At 48.8% G+C, this 17172-nt stretch overlaps 1 protein-coding gene across 1 annotated transcript; it reads left to right on the top strand.

Annotated features, from left to right (window-relative positions):
- The first annotated feature begins 3883 nt into the window (after window positions 1-3883).
- CHMP7 (charged multivesicular body protein 7) lies at window positions 3884-17166 on the top strand. Its single transcript, XM_010848210.1, has 10 exons — window positions 3884-4248; window positions 6174-6345; window positions 11945-12130; window positions 12268-12401; window positions 13550-13598; window positions 13843-13962; window positions 14247-14345; window positions 14579-14639; window positions 15416-15595; window positions 15809-17166. The coding sequence occupies exons 1-10, from the start codon at window positions 3950-3952 to the stop codon at window positions 15859-15861; spliced, it is 1353 nt and encodes a 450-aa protein (XP_010846512.1). The 5' UTR covers window positions 3884-3949; the 3' UTR covers window positions 15862-17166.
- Window positions 17167-17172: the final 6 nt, after the last annotated feature.

A 17172-nucleotide genomic window follows, 5' to 3' on the forward strand; every position in this document is an offset into this window, starting at 1 on the left:
GGGCTTTCCCAGTGTAAACACAGTGTTTCCCAGGTGTTAAAGAATCCACCTGCAAAAAAAAAAAAAAAAGAATCCACCTGCAATGCTGGAGATGTGAGCTCGATCCCTGGTCCGGGAAGATCCCCTGGAGGAAAGCATGGCAACCCACTCCAGTATTCTTGCCAGGAGAATCCCATGGACAGAGAAGCTTGACAGGCTACAGTCCATGGGGTCGCAAAAGAGTTGGACATGACAGAGTGACTAAACAACAACAACAGGATGAAAAATAGCCAGTCCCACAGAGCAGAGGAAGAGTGCTGGGTCTGAAAACTCAGCAGTGTGAAAGTTTGCTGTGTATCCAATCACCCCTCTCAGGATCAGCAGAGCTTTCTTTCCATTTCCACTACTCCTAGTAGCTCTTCCAATCTCCAAAAGGTGGAAGCAGAGAACTATGCACCCAGAGGTGTCAGGAACCCAGTGGTACTTCTGAGATTCAGGTGGCCACAACTTTGCTCTCCTGAAAATGCTTAGGTGATGTGCATGCTTAGTCGCTCAGTCGTGTCTGACTCTTTGCGACCCCATGGACTCCTCTGTCCATGGGGATTCTCCAGGCCAGAGTCCTGGAGTGGGTTGCCATGTCCTCCTCCAGGGGATATTCCCAACCCAGGGATCAAACCCACATCTCCTGCATTGCAGGCAGATTTTTTACCATCTGACCACCAAGGAAAATGGTTAGGAGCAGGACTATTTTATCAGATTCAGGGACTAGGGTAGAGAGAATAAACTGGACTCTTTCATGACATAGACCAATGGGTCATTTTATAGGGTATGACAGCATAGCTGAAATATGTTTCTCAGGGTACAACTCACATTATATACTATTCTTTTCTGGAATGTTTTCCACCAGACTCATAGTAGTCATGATACAACTTTCCCTTCTGTAAAATGGAAGAAGTACCAAAACAACTCACAGGGTTGGATCAAAATTTGTTGTTTGTTTATAAAGTCAGACATTAGTTAAAGTGGTCAGGACAGATTTTAATCAGTAATATACTATTACAATAGGAAAAAAGTCCAGGGTGAACTGAACTCAACTTTCATTTGTATAGAGGTTCCAAATAGGAAAAGGAGTACGTCAAGGCTGTATATTGTCACCCTGCTTATTTAACTTATATGCAGAGTACATCATGAGAAACGCTGGGCTGGAAGAAGCACAAGCTGGAATCAAGACTGCCGGGAGAAATATCAATAACCTCAGATATGCAGATGACACCACCCTTATGGCAGAAAGTGAAGAGGAACTCAAAAGCCTCTTGATGAGAGTGAAAGAGGAGAGTGAAAAAGCTGGCTTAAAGCTCAACATTCAGAAAACGAACATCATGGCCTCTGGTCCCATCACTTCATGGGAAATAGATGGGGAAACAGTGGAAACAGTGTCAGACTTTATTTTTTGGGGGCTCCAAAATCACTGCAGATGGTGACTGCAGCCATGAAATTAAAAGACACTTACTCCTTGGAAGGAAAGTTATGACCAACCTAGATAGCGCATTGAAAAGCAGAGACATTACTTTGCTGACAAAGGTCCGTCTAGTCAAGGCTATGGTTTTTCCCGTGGTCATGTATGCATGTGAGAGTTGGACTGTGAAGAAGGCTGAGCGCCGAAGAATTGATGCTTTTGAACTGTGGTGTTGGAGAAGACTCTTGAGAGTCCTTTGGACTGCAAGGAGATCCAACCAGTCCATTCTGAAGGAGATCAGCCCTGGGATTTCTTTGGAAGGAATGATGCTAAAGCTGAAACTCCAGTACTTTGGCCACCTCATGCGAAGAGTTGACTCATTGGAAAAGACTCTGATGCTGGGAGGGATTGGGGGCAGGAGGAGAAGGGGACGACAGAGGATGAGATGGCTGGATGGCATCACTGATTCAATGGACGTGAGTCTGAGTGAACTCCGGGAGTTGTTGATGGACAGGGAGGCCTGGCGCGCTGCGATTCATGGGGTCGCAAAGAGTCAGACACGAGTGAGCGACTGAACTGAACTGAATGGGGCTCTTTAAAGGGAGAATGAGGGAATGGGTAAGAGGATGAGGGTGTCTCAGCAGGGTTAGGGCAGTGAGAAATTACAAAAAACAAACAAACAAACACTAAACTAACTAGGGCTTATCAGAGTAAGACTCCTCCCCTCCCACAGAGGCCAAGAGACAGGGGCCCTGTCTTCAGGTGTTGGATGGAAACAAGCAGTAAAGTTTTTGACAACCTTGAGTGTTCTCAGGTAGGCACTTTAAGAGGTGGCTAGGGTCATCCTGTGAATATGCCTTCAGCTGCTAAAGCTATGTTAGTCTTTGTTTACATCTTTATAGGCCAAGGTTAACAAGTATAATTAAGAAGCGGCTTCAGAAGGACCTGTCTAGAGTGTGGTCAAGGAAATTTTTTGTCAGTTGCTATGAGTATTAAATGAGAAATTGACTGTGAACGTTCTTGGAAGAATATAACATAAAGTCTTAATATCAGTGGACACATTCATTCATGTAACCAATCATATCCCTTCTCCTCCTTCAAAATGCTTATTAAAATTCTTCCTTAAACTGGGTCCCAACTATTAAACAGCCTGCCACTCAGTGATAACACCTACTACATTATGTGCCAGTTATTTTACATAACATTTCCTTCAAACAACCCCATTAGGAAATAAAATTTTACAAAAGCAGCTCAGAAAGTTTAGGTATTTAATCATGGTCACACAGCCAGTGAGGGGCAGAGGCCAAGTTTACATTCAACTCTGATGATTGTTACCTGGTTCCATTAAAGAAACTCCATTTGCCTTTTAAATGGTTCGGTTAAAAAGAACACAATTACTCTTAGGACACCAGACATGTTCCTTACTCATGAGGTTTTTTTTTTTTTCTTCTTCTTTTTGTTTTTGAGACTAACAATATTCTAAGATATTAGAAGGGCAAGAGTCAAGTTATGCATCTTTCAGTTTATGAAACATTTCTATGGGACCACTATGCGATGTAGATATTCAAGATATTCACCTGCCCACAGGGATCAGGACACAGACTGGTAAATGCTAACCCATCCACTCCAGAAAAGAGATCAACAATCATGCAGTCTGAAATAGTTTCAAGACAGGTTTTGTTGTTCTTATTTGTTTGTTTGGGGACCTCGCCACGAGGCTTGTGGGATCTCTGCTGCCCTACCAGGCATGAAACCCATGCCTCCTACAGTGCAAGCGGGGAGTGTTAATCACTGGATCGCCAGGCAAGTCCCTCAAGGAAGATTAGAATTGGGTTCGATCTTAAGGGATCTGTTGGATACTGATTCTGAGAAGGAAACAGAAGGGTTACTCCAGGGTAGAAGGTGTGGAGCAAGAAAAGTAGAAGCGTGTATATTCCTGAAAATCGGTGTATACATTGTCACAGAGCTTGAGTGACAGTTTTGTTCATCCGCTGACATTACTGTAAAGGAAGGCTAACTTGGAAGTTTAAATGTCCGAAGTAAGACCGCCGGGTCAAGCAGCGATGAACGGCGATCCACGCGGCGATCCTGGTGCCTCTGAGGCCCCTTAGCGACACTCTCGAGTCCTAGTACCTGAAACCACCACAAGTTTGAGGCGTAATCATTCGCCTCTCTACAACACTCGGCCAAACTCTATGATTCCCGAGGGGGCGCGACGCTCACCTACCCGCCGCGCACGCGCGACGTCCTCCTTTCCGCACAAAGGCTGCGGGAGGAGGGGTCGGCGCAAGCGCTGTGAGCTTCTTAGAAAATAGGGTCATTTTTTTTTCTCCTCCTGGCGCAGGCCGGGTACAGAGACGCATGCGCCGTGCGGACGTACGAGACTTATTTCACGCGGTGGTGACGTAATGACAGAGGAGGAGGTGGCCCAGGAACGGAAGCCGGGAGGGAACCAGGGCGGAAGGGGACTAGGGCCAGGCTTGTGTTCGGTTCCTTGGCGGGGCTGGGGTTCCGATGTGGTCCCCGGAACGGGAGGCCGAGGCTCCGGCCGGGGGAGACCCGGCGGGCCTACTGCCCCCGGAGTGGGAGGAGGATGAGGAGCGCATGTCCTTCCTGTTCTCCGCCTTCAAAAGGAGTCGCGAGGTGAACAGCACCGACTGGGACAGCAAGATGGGCTTCTGGGCGCCGTTGGTGCTGAGCCACAGCCGCCGCCAGGGGGTGGTGCGCCTGCGTCTGCGGGACTTGCAGGAGGCCTTTCAACGCAAGGGCAGCGTCCCGTTGGGGCTGGCCACCGTGCTGCAGGACCTGCTGCGGTGAGGGCGGGCCCGGCCGGGGGGCGGGGCAGCTCCCCATGGGCAGCGACCCAGGCAGTTCTCCCGGGCGCACCGCGCCCAGTCCCGGGTCTGGCTTCCAGGAGTCGTCTGTGTTTGCTCAGTGGGCTAAGGAGGCCAGGTTAGGGGTGTTTGGAGGGAATGGGAGGTAGAGTATGGAGGAAATTGAGAGGCCAGGATAGCCTGATTAGATGCAATCCAGACGGTAAGAGGAGAAGCCAGCCTGGCGGAGGTGACAGTGATCTGTACTGGAATCCCGTTATATAGGGGCTTCCAAATGTGAATAACCCCACAACAGAAGGTCTACGAGACAGGATTTATTGAATTCAGGAAGGGTGGAGCTAAGAAGAAAGTAGTGGTGGGGGAGAGGTGTGTAGGGACCTTGCCAACAGCCCCCCGGCACAGGTATTGTGTCTGGCCTGTCTTGGCTTGTCCTTGGCACAGGCTATTTAGAGTGGAGGACATGACCGAGTATCTTGGTGATCCTAGAAGGTCCTGTGGGTGCTACCTGTGCGACAGGTGCAGGGTTTTTCTAGGTTCCTGAGGCTGGTAGCATGAACATCTAACAGATGAAAGCACTTTGCTGTGTGAGGTATTTTGCCTACATCATTTCATCTGGCTCCTTCAGCAGTCCAGCGGTGACAGAATTATCCTCTCAGACAGAAGCAGCAGAGTCTGAGAGAGATACAGCAACTTACTGGGGGTTACACAGATGGTTAGAGGTTATGGCAGGGCTGCCCCTGGGGTCTTCTGAGTCTCAAGCATTTGCAGTCATGTTGTATATGTCATATCCTGAATGGCCTCTCTAGCACAGTGACTTCATCGGGGTCGGAGACTGAAGAAAGCCAACTTTGATATGTTGCTTTTAGCTCAACCCTCTTCCCAATTAAGAGATCTTCTTCCTCCCAGCCCCCTTCCCTTGACTGACATTGATGGGGCAAGGCATTTCTGGAACTTCTCCGTTCTAGGACAGTTTCCATTCATGCGCCACATGGGGCACAGGGTAGACAGTAGCTGAAAAAGTCAGTGAGGGGCAGGAAGAATCTGAGCTTCCTTATTACAACAGGACCATCCTCTCCCACTTCCTACCCAGAGACCTGTAGTACCTCTATTTCTCCTCTCCTGACTGCTGGCACCCCACTGAGGCCTCCTGAAGTTTGACAGGGTCTGGGACCTGAAGAATTTCTGAGGGAGACATTTTTGCATAGAAGCAGCATAGCAGAGTAGTTAACAGCTTTGATTGAGGCCCAGATAGCCTGGGTGCAAATCCTGGCTCTGCTGTATGCTAAATTATGTGACTGAGGAAAAAATATGTACCTCTCCATAAGCCTCAGTTTGATCAGTTATAAAACATGATTGTACTTAGATTTATTTTGTGTATTTGAAGAGATACTCCTTAGCACCCCTTAGCACAGTGACTGGCCCATGGGAAGCATTCAGTAAAATTAGCTCCTTATTACTAGGACTTTGAAATGCTTGTGCCTTATCTACACCCAAACTTAAGACTAGCAGAAAACCCTTTCTCTGAACTGCTTTGTCTTCATCCTCATGTCTTGCCCTTGATACTAATCCCTTATTGTTTTGAGCTCCCTTCGTCAAGGGAAGTCTCAACACAGGCCCTGTGGCCTCCTGTGTCTTTGGAGCCTTATCAGAGAGCTTGCATTTTGGAGCCAAATTATAGTTTAGCTTTGGCCTCTGTCATCTTCTCAGTCCCTCAGTTTTCTCTTGCCAAAAATTGTGAGGCTTGGAGCTGGAGCGTAAACAGCATTACTCACAGTAGCTGACATGAAGGTGCCTAGTAAATGGTGCTTATGAAGATGATGATCACATTCCCTTTTGGGCTAAGGAGGGAGGTGAGTCCATTGCAGTAAAGCCTACCACCTGCCCTTTTCTTTCTTCACCGGCAGTCGAGGGGAGCTGCAGCGGGAGTCCGACTTCATGGCCAGTGTAGACAGCAGCTGGATCTCCTGGGGAGTCGGAGTCTTCCTGCTGAAGCCCCTCAAGTGGACTCTTTCCAACATGCTAGGGGATCATAAGGTTCCTGCTGAGGAGGTGCTTGTGGCTGTGGAGCTTCTTAAGGTGGGTGCTCAGGAGTGAGAGGTCTGGGTGTCATCTGGGGTGATGACAGGACCCTCCACGTTTCTTGGGTGGCTTGGGTGAATCATTAGAAAATGAACCAATCTTTTTTATGGGTTGACAGAGCTGATAACTGAGTTTATCTGACCTTCCTTTTGCTATACTTTGTAGCAATGAGTTGTTGGTTGGACTTGTATCTTTCAAGGGTGAACCTCTATCTAGAAATTGTCAGTTACACACAGTTGAGTAATTTCTATATTTGTAGGGATTAATGATAAACTAAAGTTTAGAAAACTTGGTTGCCATTTCCTCTCTCAGCTTTGCCCTCCCCTAAATCAGTAAACTGGGCTTCCCTGGTGGCTCAGTGGTAAAGAACCTGCCTGCCAGTGCAGGAGATGCGGGTTCGATTCCTGGATGGGGAAGATCCCCTGGAGAAGGAGATGGCAAACTACTCCAGTATTCTTGCCTGGGAAATCCCATGGACAGAGGAGCCTGGGTCGAAAAAAAGTCCATGGGTCCCTACAGTCCATGGGTTGAAAAAGAGTTGGGCACAACTGAGTGACTAAACAGCAACAACAAATCAGCAAACTAGGCTCAGATGTCCTTTCTCACTTACTTACCACCAGCAAAGACACCACCAGGCTCTTTTCCTTTCATGCTCGTCTGGTCATTCAGCTTCCTCCTGGCCTGCCTTCTGTCCAAAGCCCAGAGCATGCAACTGATGCTGGACTGCTTCTCTCATCTACACCCTTGGCTCCTCTGCAGCTCTCAGGCCACACCAGAGACACCAGCAAATCAACCACCTTAGATCAGCCCCATGGTCCTTCATTTCTGCTGGAAAAAAATGGCTCTGTCCCCAGGAGTGGGGCCCCTTTCAAAGTCCCAGCTTTAGGAGGGCCCTTGGAGCCACTCTGCTGCCTGGTGTTCTTGTCCCCTGCCCCCCACACATGCACTTCATGTTCTCTGCAGATACTGCACTGAGAACATAGAATCCCCTTAGTCGCACTTCAACTTTCTGTCTTACCGCTTCCAATTTGACCTCCTCTCAGCCCTGCTTCCTCCCCAAGCTCAGAGGATGCAGTGTCCTTCCACTGTCCCCTATGCGCCCAGCCCTTAGTGGCATCAGTGACCCCCCGATCTGTATATTCCTTCCCCCTCTTTCATGCTGTCCTTCAGCCTGTAAACCCACCCCGTTTTCCCATCTCAGGATGACTCCTGTGGGACCTGGGGCCCCGACTGGTCACTGCTGTGTCTCTCCTTCTCAGGCAAGCTTTGCTGTCCCCACATCTTTACTTCCACACACGCTTTTTTTTTTTTAAGATTATTTGATTTTATTTTTGGCTGTGCTGGATCTTCGTGGCTGTGAGAGGGCTTTATCTCGTTGCAGCCAGCAGGGGCTGTTCTCTAGTTCTGGTGCACAGGCTTTACATTGTGGTGGCTTCTCCTGCTGCGGAGCACGGGCTATAGCCAAATGGGCTCAGTAGTTGTGGTGCATGGGCTTAGTTGTTCTATGGCATGTGAGATCTTCCTTGACCAGGGATGGAACCTGTGTCCCCTCATTGCAAGGCAGATTCTTAACCACTGGACCCCCAGGGAAGCCCTCCACCTACTCTATAACCCTGGGCAGACCTGCGTCACCCCCACCACTCCACCTGACTGTGGTGGGCAAGGTTATAGTAACCTTAAGTGTGTGTGTGTGTGTGTGTGTGTGTTTATAAAGTTGACTGAACACAGTGTCTATAAAGTAGACTTGCAGACTGGTTATTTTTGAAACTCACCAAGCCCAACCTTCCCTGATGGCTCAGTGGTAAAGTATCCACCTGCAATGCAGGAGACCTGGGTTTGATCCCTGGGTTGAGAAGACCCGCTGGAGAAGAGAATGGGTACCCACTCCAGTATTCTTGCCTAGAGAATCCTAAGGACAGAGGAGCCTGGTGGATTGCAGTCCATGGGGTTGCAGAGAGTCAGACACAACTGAGTGACTAACATTTGAATGCCGTAATCGCTTGAAGTTCAGCCTCAGAGCTCTGGAGGCTTCCACACAGCTGGGGCCAGGTCGCAACCCCCAGCCCCCACCCCATGAGAAGCTCCAGTTTCTCTTCACTCTGACAGACAGCCCTCCTCCCTGCCACCTCAGCCTGGGGATCAAGTCTCCAAAACCTACCTGCTCTCCCTGTCCCCTGGGATTTTTGACTAAGCAGCGTGCATCTTCTTCAGGAAAACACCTCTCCCCCTCTGCACTACCCTCCCTCTCAGCCTCCAGGGCTCGGCCAGGGACGCACAGCTTGGTGGTTTAAGTGGTTCTGGGCCAGCCCTTTCCCTCCTTGTGGTCTTCTCCCTCAGGTGTTCTCCAACCTGGAGCAATGGGGGGGTCCATCCATTTATCCTCACAGTTGTGGTTTTGGACTCAGTGTTTTGAGAGCAAAGGCAGAGGTGGGGGTAGATGGGAGTGGAATCACAGAAATCTTCTAAGAACCAACAGTTTTTGACAGCAGAGAAGTCTAATCCTCTTTAGATAGAGAAATAAATCTGGCTCTTCAGGGGCATGGACTGTTAATGTTAACTCTGTGTGGCTCAGACGGTAAAGCGTCTGTCTGCAGTGCGGGAGACCCGGGTTTGATTCCTGGGTCCGGAAGATCCCCTGGAGAAGGAAATGGAAATCCACTCCAGCACTCTTCCCTGGAAAATCCCATGGACGGAGGAGCCTGATAGGCTACAGTCCATGGGGTTGCAAAGAGTCGGACACAACTGAGCAACCTCACTTTCAGCTTACATCACTACACAGAACACTTTGATGCTTAATCTCATTCGATGACATCTGCTACCAAATATATGATGACTTCAGATACATGGTTTTCTCCTGGGAAGGAGACTTGTCTTCATGTGTGAAAATAAAGGGTCTTATCTGGATATTTTTATAAAACCAAAGAAAGCCTGTTTCTGAGGTAAACTGGCTTTCCCAAGTCTAAATGCAGAAAGCAGCCAGCAAGTTTTAATCTTATTTGAAAGAAATACAAAATAGTAAAAATTGCCCATAGAGTTTGTGATTTGCAAAAATTGTACAAAGAAAGTTTCCTTTCTGTTCATCCCATTTCCACCTCTTTGGGTACATTCCCTTCCCAGTTCTGTTTGCAAAAGCACACTCCCTTCTTATTGACCTTATTATGTTACTTTCCATTTTATCTTCTTTTTGGCATTTAGTACTTTCTGAAATTCTTACTTACTTGTATTTTATCTTTCTCCCCCACCAGAAGGGAGAAGTTTCATGGGGCCTGGGAACAGTGCCTGGTATATAGTAGAGAGTCAGTAAATATTTGTTAACACAGTAAGTGAATATACACATGCACAATTTGTTGTTCAGTTGCTCCGTCATGTTCGACTCTTGGCGACCCCATGGACTGTAGCCCACCGCCTGGTGGGCCTCTGTCCTTGGGTTTCTCTAGGCAAAAATACTGAAGTGGGTAGCCATTTCCAGGGGATCTTAACCAACCCAGGAATGGAACCTGTGTCTTCTGCATTGGCAGGTGGATTCTTCACCACTGAGCCACCAGGGAAGCCCATATACATACATATATAAATGTTACCTTATTTTACCTTTGGTCTACAACCAGCTTTTTTTTTTTTTTCCCCCACCTTAATCTATCATGAGCACCCTTCTAGGTCCCTACATGATACAGATCTACTTCATTCTTTTGGATGGCTGCATAATAATCAATGGACTTGCCACAATTTATCCAATAGTTACCACACAAATGGATATTTAAGTCATTCCAATTTCTCTCTGTTACAAAGAAATACTTCTTTGACAGCCTTGTGCCTACATGTATACTCTTCACTTTTTTCTAGAAATGTGTATGCACATTTTAAGTTTTAACAGAAATTACTAAATTACTTTTCAAAAGTTTGTACTAATTTATGCTTTCATGAAGATTACATTAAAGTACCAGTCTCCTCACATCCTTGCTGGCACTGGATAACACAAGTCTTTTAAATATTGTCAGTTTGATGAATAAAAATACTTCCTTTTTGGAATTTGAGCATTTTTTCACCTATTCACTGGCCATTTACATATTCTCTTCTGTGAATTGCCTCTTTATAGCCTTTGCCTGTTCTTATTTTGGATTCTTTGTCTTTTATATTATTGGTAGGAGTTTTCTATTTATTAAGGGTGTGTGTGTGCGCGCGTGTGCGGGCTTAGTCACTCAGTCATGTCTGACTCTTTGCGACCCCATAGACTGTAATCTGCATGAGAGACCCAGGTTTGATCCCTGGGTTGGGAAGATCCCCTGCAGGAGCGCATGGCAACTCACTCCAGTATTCTTGCCTAGAGAATCCCATGGACAGAGGAGCCTGGCTGGCTACAGTCCATAGCGTCTCAAAGAACTGGACATGACAGAGAAACTACACTTTCATATATATATGTATATAAAAGATATATTTAGTATTAAGAATTTAATATTGTCTCTCAGTTTCTTGTTTTAATTTTTACTTATGATGTCTTTTACCATATAAAAGTTTTTATATTTCTATAGATTTTTCAAATTTTCCTTTTTGGCTACTGAATTTCTACTCTTACTTAGAAAGGCGTAACTTTTCTGCTCTTGCTTAGAAAGACATAACCCTCTACTTCAAAGGTTAATAAGATTTTTTTTTAAAGCATTTTCTTCAAATATTTTATGCTTTCATTTTCTCAATTTAAATTTTAATAATGTAGTAGGTATTTTTGTATATGTGGTAAAGAAGACTCAGATTTCATGCTGCTGCTCATGACTATTCCTCTTCCTGAGATGACTTTCCCACCAACATCCCACCTAATGACTTACCTATGGGATTCTGCTCAACAACTATTATTTTCTGAGCAATTGCTGGACTCCTGGATAGTCCTTCTCTATATTTTCATAGCATCCTATGCATACTTCAGTACATATTTCCTATTTGCAGAAGACTGAAAGTGTAATTTGCACAGAGGAGGAAGACCGTGGCATTGTTTCTTGGAACCTATGTTTCTTAGACTTCTCATCTAAGTCTAAAGATTCCTAAATTCTCACAAAAATCCCATCCCATACTTCCCTCTTGGGGCACTTTCTAGACTTGGTACTATTCCAGTTTGCAGGATTGCCATTTGGCATAAAAGTGGAGAGACCGGGACTGGCTGGGAGCTTATAGACATCATCTCCATCCAACTTCTCCGGCTTGCCAATGACCAGTGAGACCGACTGGTCCAGGATCACACAGGCTGGCCTGAGCGCCAGCCTTGGCTCTTCATCGGTGGCCGTGCCACCACACCACACTGCTTCCTTCTCCCCGTAGGGGCCCATAGGCAAGGGAGATGCAGGAACACGGAGTCCCAAATGGAAGGGCAAGCCCAGAGCTGGCTCCCAACATACCATGTGCCTTATTTCACCCATGCTCACCAGACATTCCTCCAAGGTTTAAAAAAACATGACTCCTTTTTCCTTTTCCAAAGCTGAGGACAAGGTGGGCGCTCCCCTGCTCTTACCTCGCGTGTCACGTGACCGTGGATCTGAAGCACAGGCTTAGGGCTCTCAGGTTTCTGGGGGCAGGAATCCCTCCCCACAAGCACTTTGCACTTCCCCTGCAGGAGAAGGCTGAGGAGGTGTACCGTCTGTATCAGAACTCCCCGCTCTCCTCGCACCCCGTGGTGGCCCTGTCAGAGCTCAGCACTCTGTGTGCGGGCTCCTGTCCGGACGAGAGGACCTTCTACCTGGTGTTGCTGCAGCTGCAGAAAGAGAAGCGGGTCACCGTCCTGGAGCAGAATGGGGAGAAGGTACGGGAACACTTTGCTTCTCACCCCACTCCCCGAGACCTTGTCCACTGTGTGCTGACATAGCCGCCAGAACCCCTGCCCAGGGGTTTCTCAGCATTCGGGATCAGAGCAGCAGTAAGTTGTCCCTGTCCCTTTAGATCGTGAAGTTTGCCCGAGGCCCCCACGCTAAGGTCTCTCCTGTCAACGACGTGGATGTCGGGGTCTACCAGCTGATGCAGAGTGAACAGCTGCTGTCCCGCAAGGTGGAGTCCTTGTCCCAGGAAGCCGAGAGGTAACTCCCCCTGAGCTGAGTGCCCCAGACCTCACCCTGGCCGGACCTCAGAGCCGGCAAAGCACTGGCAACCGTGGGCTCTTTAAAAAGAAGAATTAAGGTTATATTTCGCTGATTAGGAAAGTACTAACTGCTCAGTGCAACAGTCACAGAAAGCACCAATTATCACAAAGGAAAACAAAATGAATTCTCCCCTACAAGTGCGGTGTTAGCACTGTGTTTGTGTTCTTCCAAGCCATCGTCCATTTAACCAGTGCTTACTGAGCCAGCCCTTAGCTTGGGGATGTGTAGAGTTGGCCGAAGAGTTCATTCAGGTTTTTTGGTAAGATCTTACAGAAAAACCTGAATGAACGCTTTAGCCAGCCCAATAGTAGTGAATGCGCCAGGTATAAACAGCCTTCTGGGGGTCTTGGTAAGGGACCCCTGCCCCTCCCCTCGGATGACCATGCAAGACATCCCTGCTGAAGACATGTAAGCACTTCCCCGAAAGGTAGGATATATAGATGTGGAATCAGAGTGTGCTTGTTCACACCCTCTTACAGCGGGAGAATCCCCACCTTGTGGGAACGCCAAGGTCATTGGAGGTGTTAGGAAGTCATTCCCTGCCTGCTGGCTTTCCAGGTGGTGTTAATGGTAAAGAGTCTGCCTGCCAATGCAGGAGACATAAGAGACTAGGGTTAGATCCCTGGGTTCGGGAGACCGCCTGAAGGGGAGCATGGCAACCCACTCCAGTATTCTTGCCTGGGAAAATCCCATGGACAGAAGAACCTGGCAGGCTATAGTCTGTGCGGTCACAAAGAGTCGGACACGACTGAAGCAACTTAGCACACCCTACCTGCCAGCTCCCAGGATGGCAGTCTGTCTTTAAGGCACCTTGTCGATCTGTTTTCCCTCTCTATGAATTGAAATAACTTTTCCTTGGTCATTTGCCTCCCCCACATGCAGACCTCCCCTCCCAGCTCATATTTCAACCTGCTGCAGGGGTTTGGCCATAGGCGGTTGGGCATCGTTTTTCTGGCCACTGGGTGAAATGAATTTGCCCTTCAGATTTGAAAAGTACCTTCACCAAAAGTGCTACTTGTGGGGACACTTGAGGACCCTGCCATCCCCCTCCTATGGCCTCGTCATCTTAAGCTGTCCCTTTGTAGGTATAAAGAAGAAGCCCGCCGGGCATGCCGAGCAGGGAAGAAGCAGCTGGTAAGTTTTGTCTCCCCAATCCCCACCCCCAGCTGTGTCCTGGTGCCCTAGGATGGCAGTGAGAGGAGCCCAGTTCAGAGAGCAGCCTTCTCAAGGCTAGAGCAGAACGTCTGTGGGTGGCCCGGGCATCATGATGGCTTGCTTTACAAACCCGGGGTGGATCTTACCTTCTGGGAAGGGCTCTCTTCCTTGGGCCCTTTGGCCTACCTGGTTTGGTGTTAACCATGTCTCCATGCCCCACTAGGCCCTGAGGTCTCTCAAGGCAAAGCAGCGGACAGAGAAGCGCATCGAGGCCCTGCATGCCAAGCTGGACACAGTTCAAGGCATCCTGGACCGGATCTATGCCTCGCAGACAGATCAGATGGTAGCTACTGCCCCTCTGCCCCAGTGCTTGGCCAGTTCTGTGCGGTATCCGCCCCTTCTCCCTTCCACTGAGGCTTTGCTGTCTGGAGAAGGCTGGGGTTCTTTCAGGATATGGTTGGGACTGCCTTTGCCCCTCCTGTTGGGAAGTTTTGGGCTCAGTTGACATGGGGTGAATCGTGCTTGGGTAAGGGGAAAAAAACCAAAGCTGTCTTCTGGAGACAAAACAATGTGGTCTATATTTTGCCCAGTGCTCTTTATCTGCACTGACCACTGCTTTCTCTTTAGGTTTTCAATGCCTATCAGGCTGGGGTGGGAGCGCTGAAACTCTCCATGAAGGATGTCACAGTGGAGAAGGCGGAGAGCCTTGTGGATCAGATCCAGGAGGTATGGGGGTTGGGTAGGGCACGTACCTACACCAGACAGTTCTGAGGACAGAAGTGACTTTGTTATATTGATACTTACTTCTTTCCCCAACTGTTGACCTTGTGAACTTGAGGATGCTTCCCCCAGTTCTCAGATGGGACAGCACCACTTTGTAACCCTGAACATTGAAACCCAAAGACTGAGATCCCCAGAGATGCATTCAGAGTTCATGGCCTGGCGCCTTTCTCTTGCAGCTGTGTGACACCCAGGACGAAGTTTCTCAGACACTGGCTGGCGGGGTAACCAATGGCCTAGGTGAGTTGACAAGATGATTCTGTCGTCTTTCCTTTCTAAGCAGACTTCGCCTTTCTGCGTGGGGATAGGTCTGGCCAGGATCTGTTCTCCTAATGCAGGCAGGGCTCTCCCCCATCTCCGGGGCTTCTCTGCAGGAGTAATGGGAAGGAATTGGCCTTTCCTCCTTGACAGGCTGTTGACCAGCCCCTCAGCACTCCAGGGCCCCTTAATCCCTGGGCATCTTCCTAGGGCAAGGAGAAGCAGGGTCAGTTCCTTGGTGTAAACAAAATAAACCTCCTCAATGACTTAGCTCTGTGTGTGGACAAAGAATATCCGCTTGAAGGTGCCCTTTGCCTCCCAACTCACACGATTGATTTATTGATTGATTGGCTGTGCTGAGTCTTTGTTGCTGCTCATGGGCTTTCTCTAGTTGCAGTAAGCGAGGGCTGCTCTCTAGTTGCAGGGTTCAGGCTTCTCACTGTGGTGGCTTCTCTTGTCATGGAGCACGGGCTCTCTACAGCGCAGGCTCAGTAGTTGTGGTGCATGGGTTTAGTTGCCCCACAGCCTGTGGGATCTTCCTGGATGAGGGATTGAACCTATGTTTGCTGTATTGGCAGGCAGACTCTTAACCACTTGACCACCAGGGAAGCCCATCACACAGTTTTTTTAAATAATCCTTCAAGAAGACCTGGGCATCTTTTGTAAGGCTGAGCTGGGTTTGCTGTCCACAGTCCTTGATCATTAATGCATTTCCTCCCTGGACTTCCTCATGTCCTTATGTCGCCTCTTCTCGCCAGACTTTGACAGTGAGGAACTGGAGAAGGAGTTGGACATCCTGCTTCAGGACACCACCAAAGAACCTTCGGATCTGCCCTACAACCCCCAGGAGACGTTTTATATCAACAGTGTGCCTGACACTAGGATCTCAGATGCCGAACTTGAAGCTGAACTTGAGAAACTGTCCTTATCAGAGGGAGGTAGGGAGCTGTGTTCCAAGGGTGGCTGGTGGGCTTGTGACCCTCTGGCTCATGGTTAATGGGTCCCAACACGCTTGCTCCATCTGCCAGGGTACCAAATGGGGGAAGGGAGTCCTGGGCTCCTTATTTATATTAAGACTCAGTCCCTTAAACACTGGGTTGCTTTCATCTGAGAGATCTGCCATAGAGTTCAGCCATTTCTTCTCCCTGCAGGTTTGGTCCCAAGCAGGAAATCTCCAAAAAGACAATTGGAACCAACTCTCTAAAGCCATTGTAGGACCCTCAAGTGAAGGACCCTCACATCAGAGAGAGACCAGGCTTGCGTGTATGTGTGTGTGTGTACATAGTTATTTAAACGAGAAACTTGGAATGTGTTGGGAAGAGGAGGAAGGACAAGCACTGCTGCGTCTGGATGCCGCCACTTACCACGGGCACTGAGAGTTTCTGGAAGCGTGCGCCCAAGGCGTGCTGCCAGCCGGAGTCATGGCCCTGCCTTCTCATCTTTCTAGTGCCACAGTTTATACGGTTCTGTGTGTGCCCTGTCGTCTCTCATAGCCTGCAGTCCTGCCACGGGCTCAGTTAGGTTTGTCTTCCCCCACCAGCCTCATTTTGGCCAGCGAAGGCGAAAGAGTTTGTGCAGCTTTGCCAAATCAGAGTCTGTCCTCATGGCCCCTCCCCGCGCCCCACGTGTTTAGAGGAGTTTATTCTGTCTGTTGGTCCGGTACACAGCTCCCAGCCCCTCTCTGTTCCCTCTGGTAATGAGAAGGAGGAGACTCAAACAGCTGCCACTTTAGGGGAGAAATGCACAGCGTAAAACAAGGGGGGAAACACCAGTTCCTTCCCATTACTCCTGTGGAGAAGCCCCGAGAGCGGGGAGTGGGGAAGAGCCCTGCCTGCACTGGGGCTCCCTGGGGTCCATTGTCAGATTCTCCAGGTGTTCAGAAAGAGAGGTCACCCCCAAGTGGCTCAGAGTCGTGACAGTTGGAGAGGGGTCTCGTGGGGTTGATGGCCATAGCTGCCTCTTCCATGTTATGCAAAAGAACATCTGTTGACTGGAGAAAGGGTTACTCTGGGTCTTTTGAACTTGACAGAAGCCCAGGTGACTACAGGGCCCCAGGAATCCGAAACCCATCTGCTTTCTTAAAAAGGTATCTTTGCCTTGCCCCCATGGTGAATAACTTAAATATAACTTTAACACAAATCAGAAGAATCCACACAACAGCACACCTTCCCTTCGTGAGCCTGGCAGAAAAACACAGGTTCTTTTGTTTGAATTTCAAAAGCATCTTATGTTGTGGCCCAACGCTCAGGGCAGGGCATCTGAGCCAGGATGTGCAATAGAAGCAGAAGACAGTGGCCTTGGCCACGTCAGCTGTGTGCTTCCCCGGTCCTGCTCTGCACCCAGCCCCGCCTCCTGGAGGCCCATCTTCCTACTTCCTTTGATGAGTAGGGGAGGATGGTGGGGGGACAGGCAGGAGAGGGTCTGAATGTGCTGGCAGCAGGGAGAAGACCGAACACCAGCCACACCGCTGCCCTGCTGCAGTCCCAGACGCCTGCCTGGCCCCTGGCCCTGCCCC

The sequence above is a fragment of the Bison bison genome, unplaced genomic scaffold, assembly GCF_000754665.1.
Source record: "Bison bison bison isolate TAMUID 2011002044 unplaced genomic scaffold, Bison_UMD1.0 scf7180017864261, whole genome shotgun sequence".
NCBI lineage: Eukaryota > Metazoa > Chordata > Mammalia > Artiodactyla > Bovidae > Bison > Bison bison.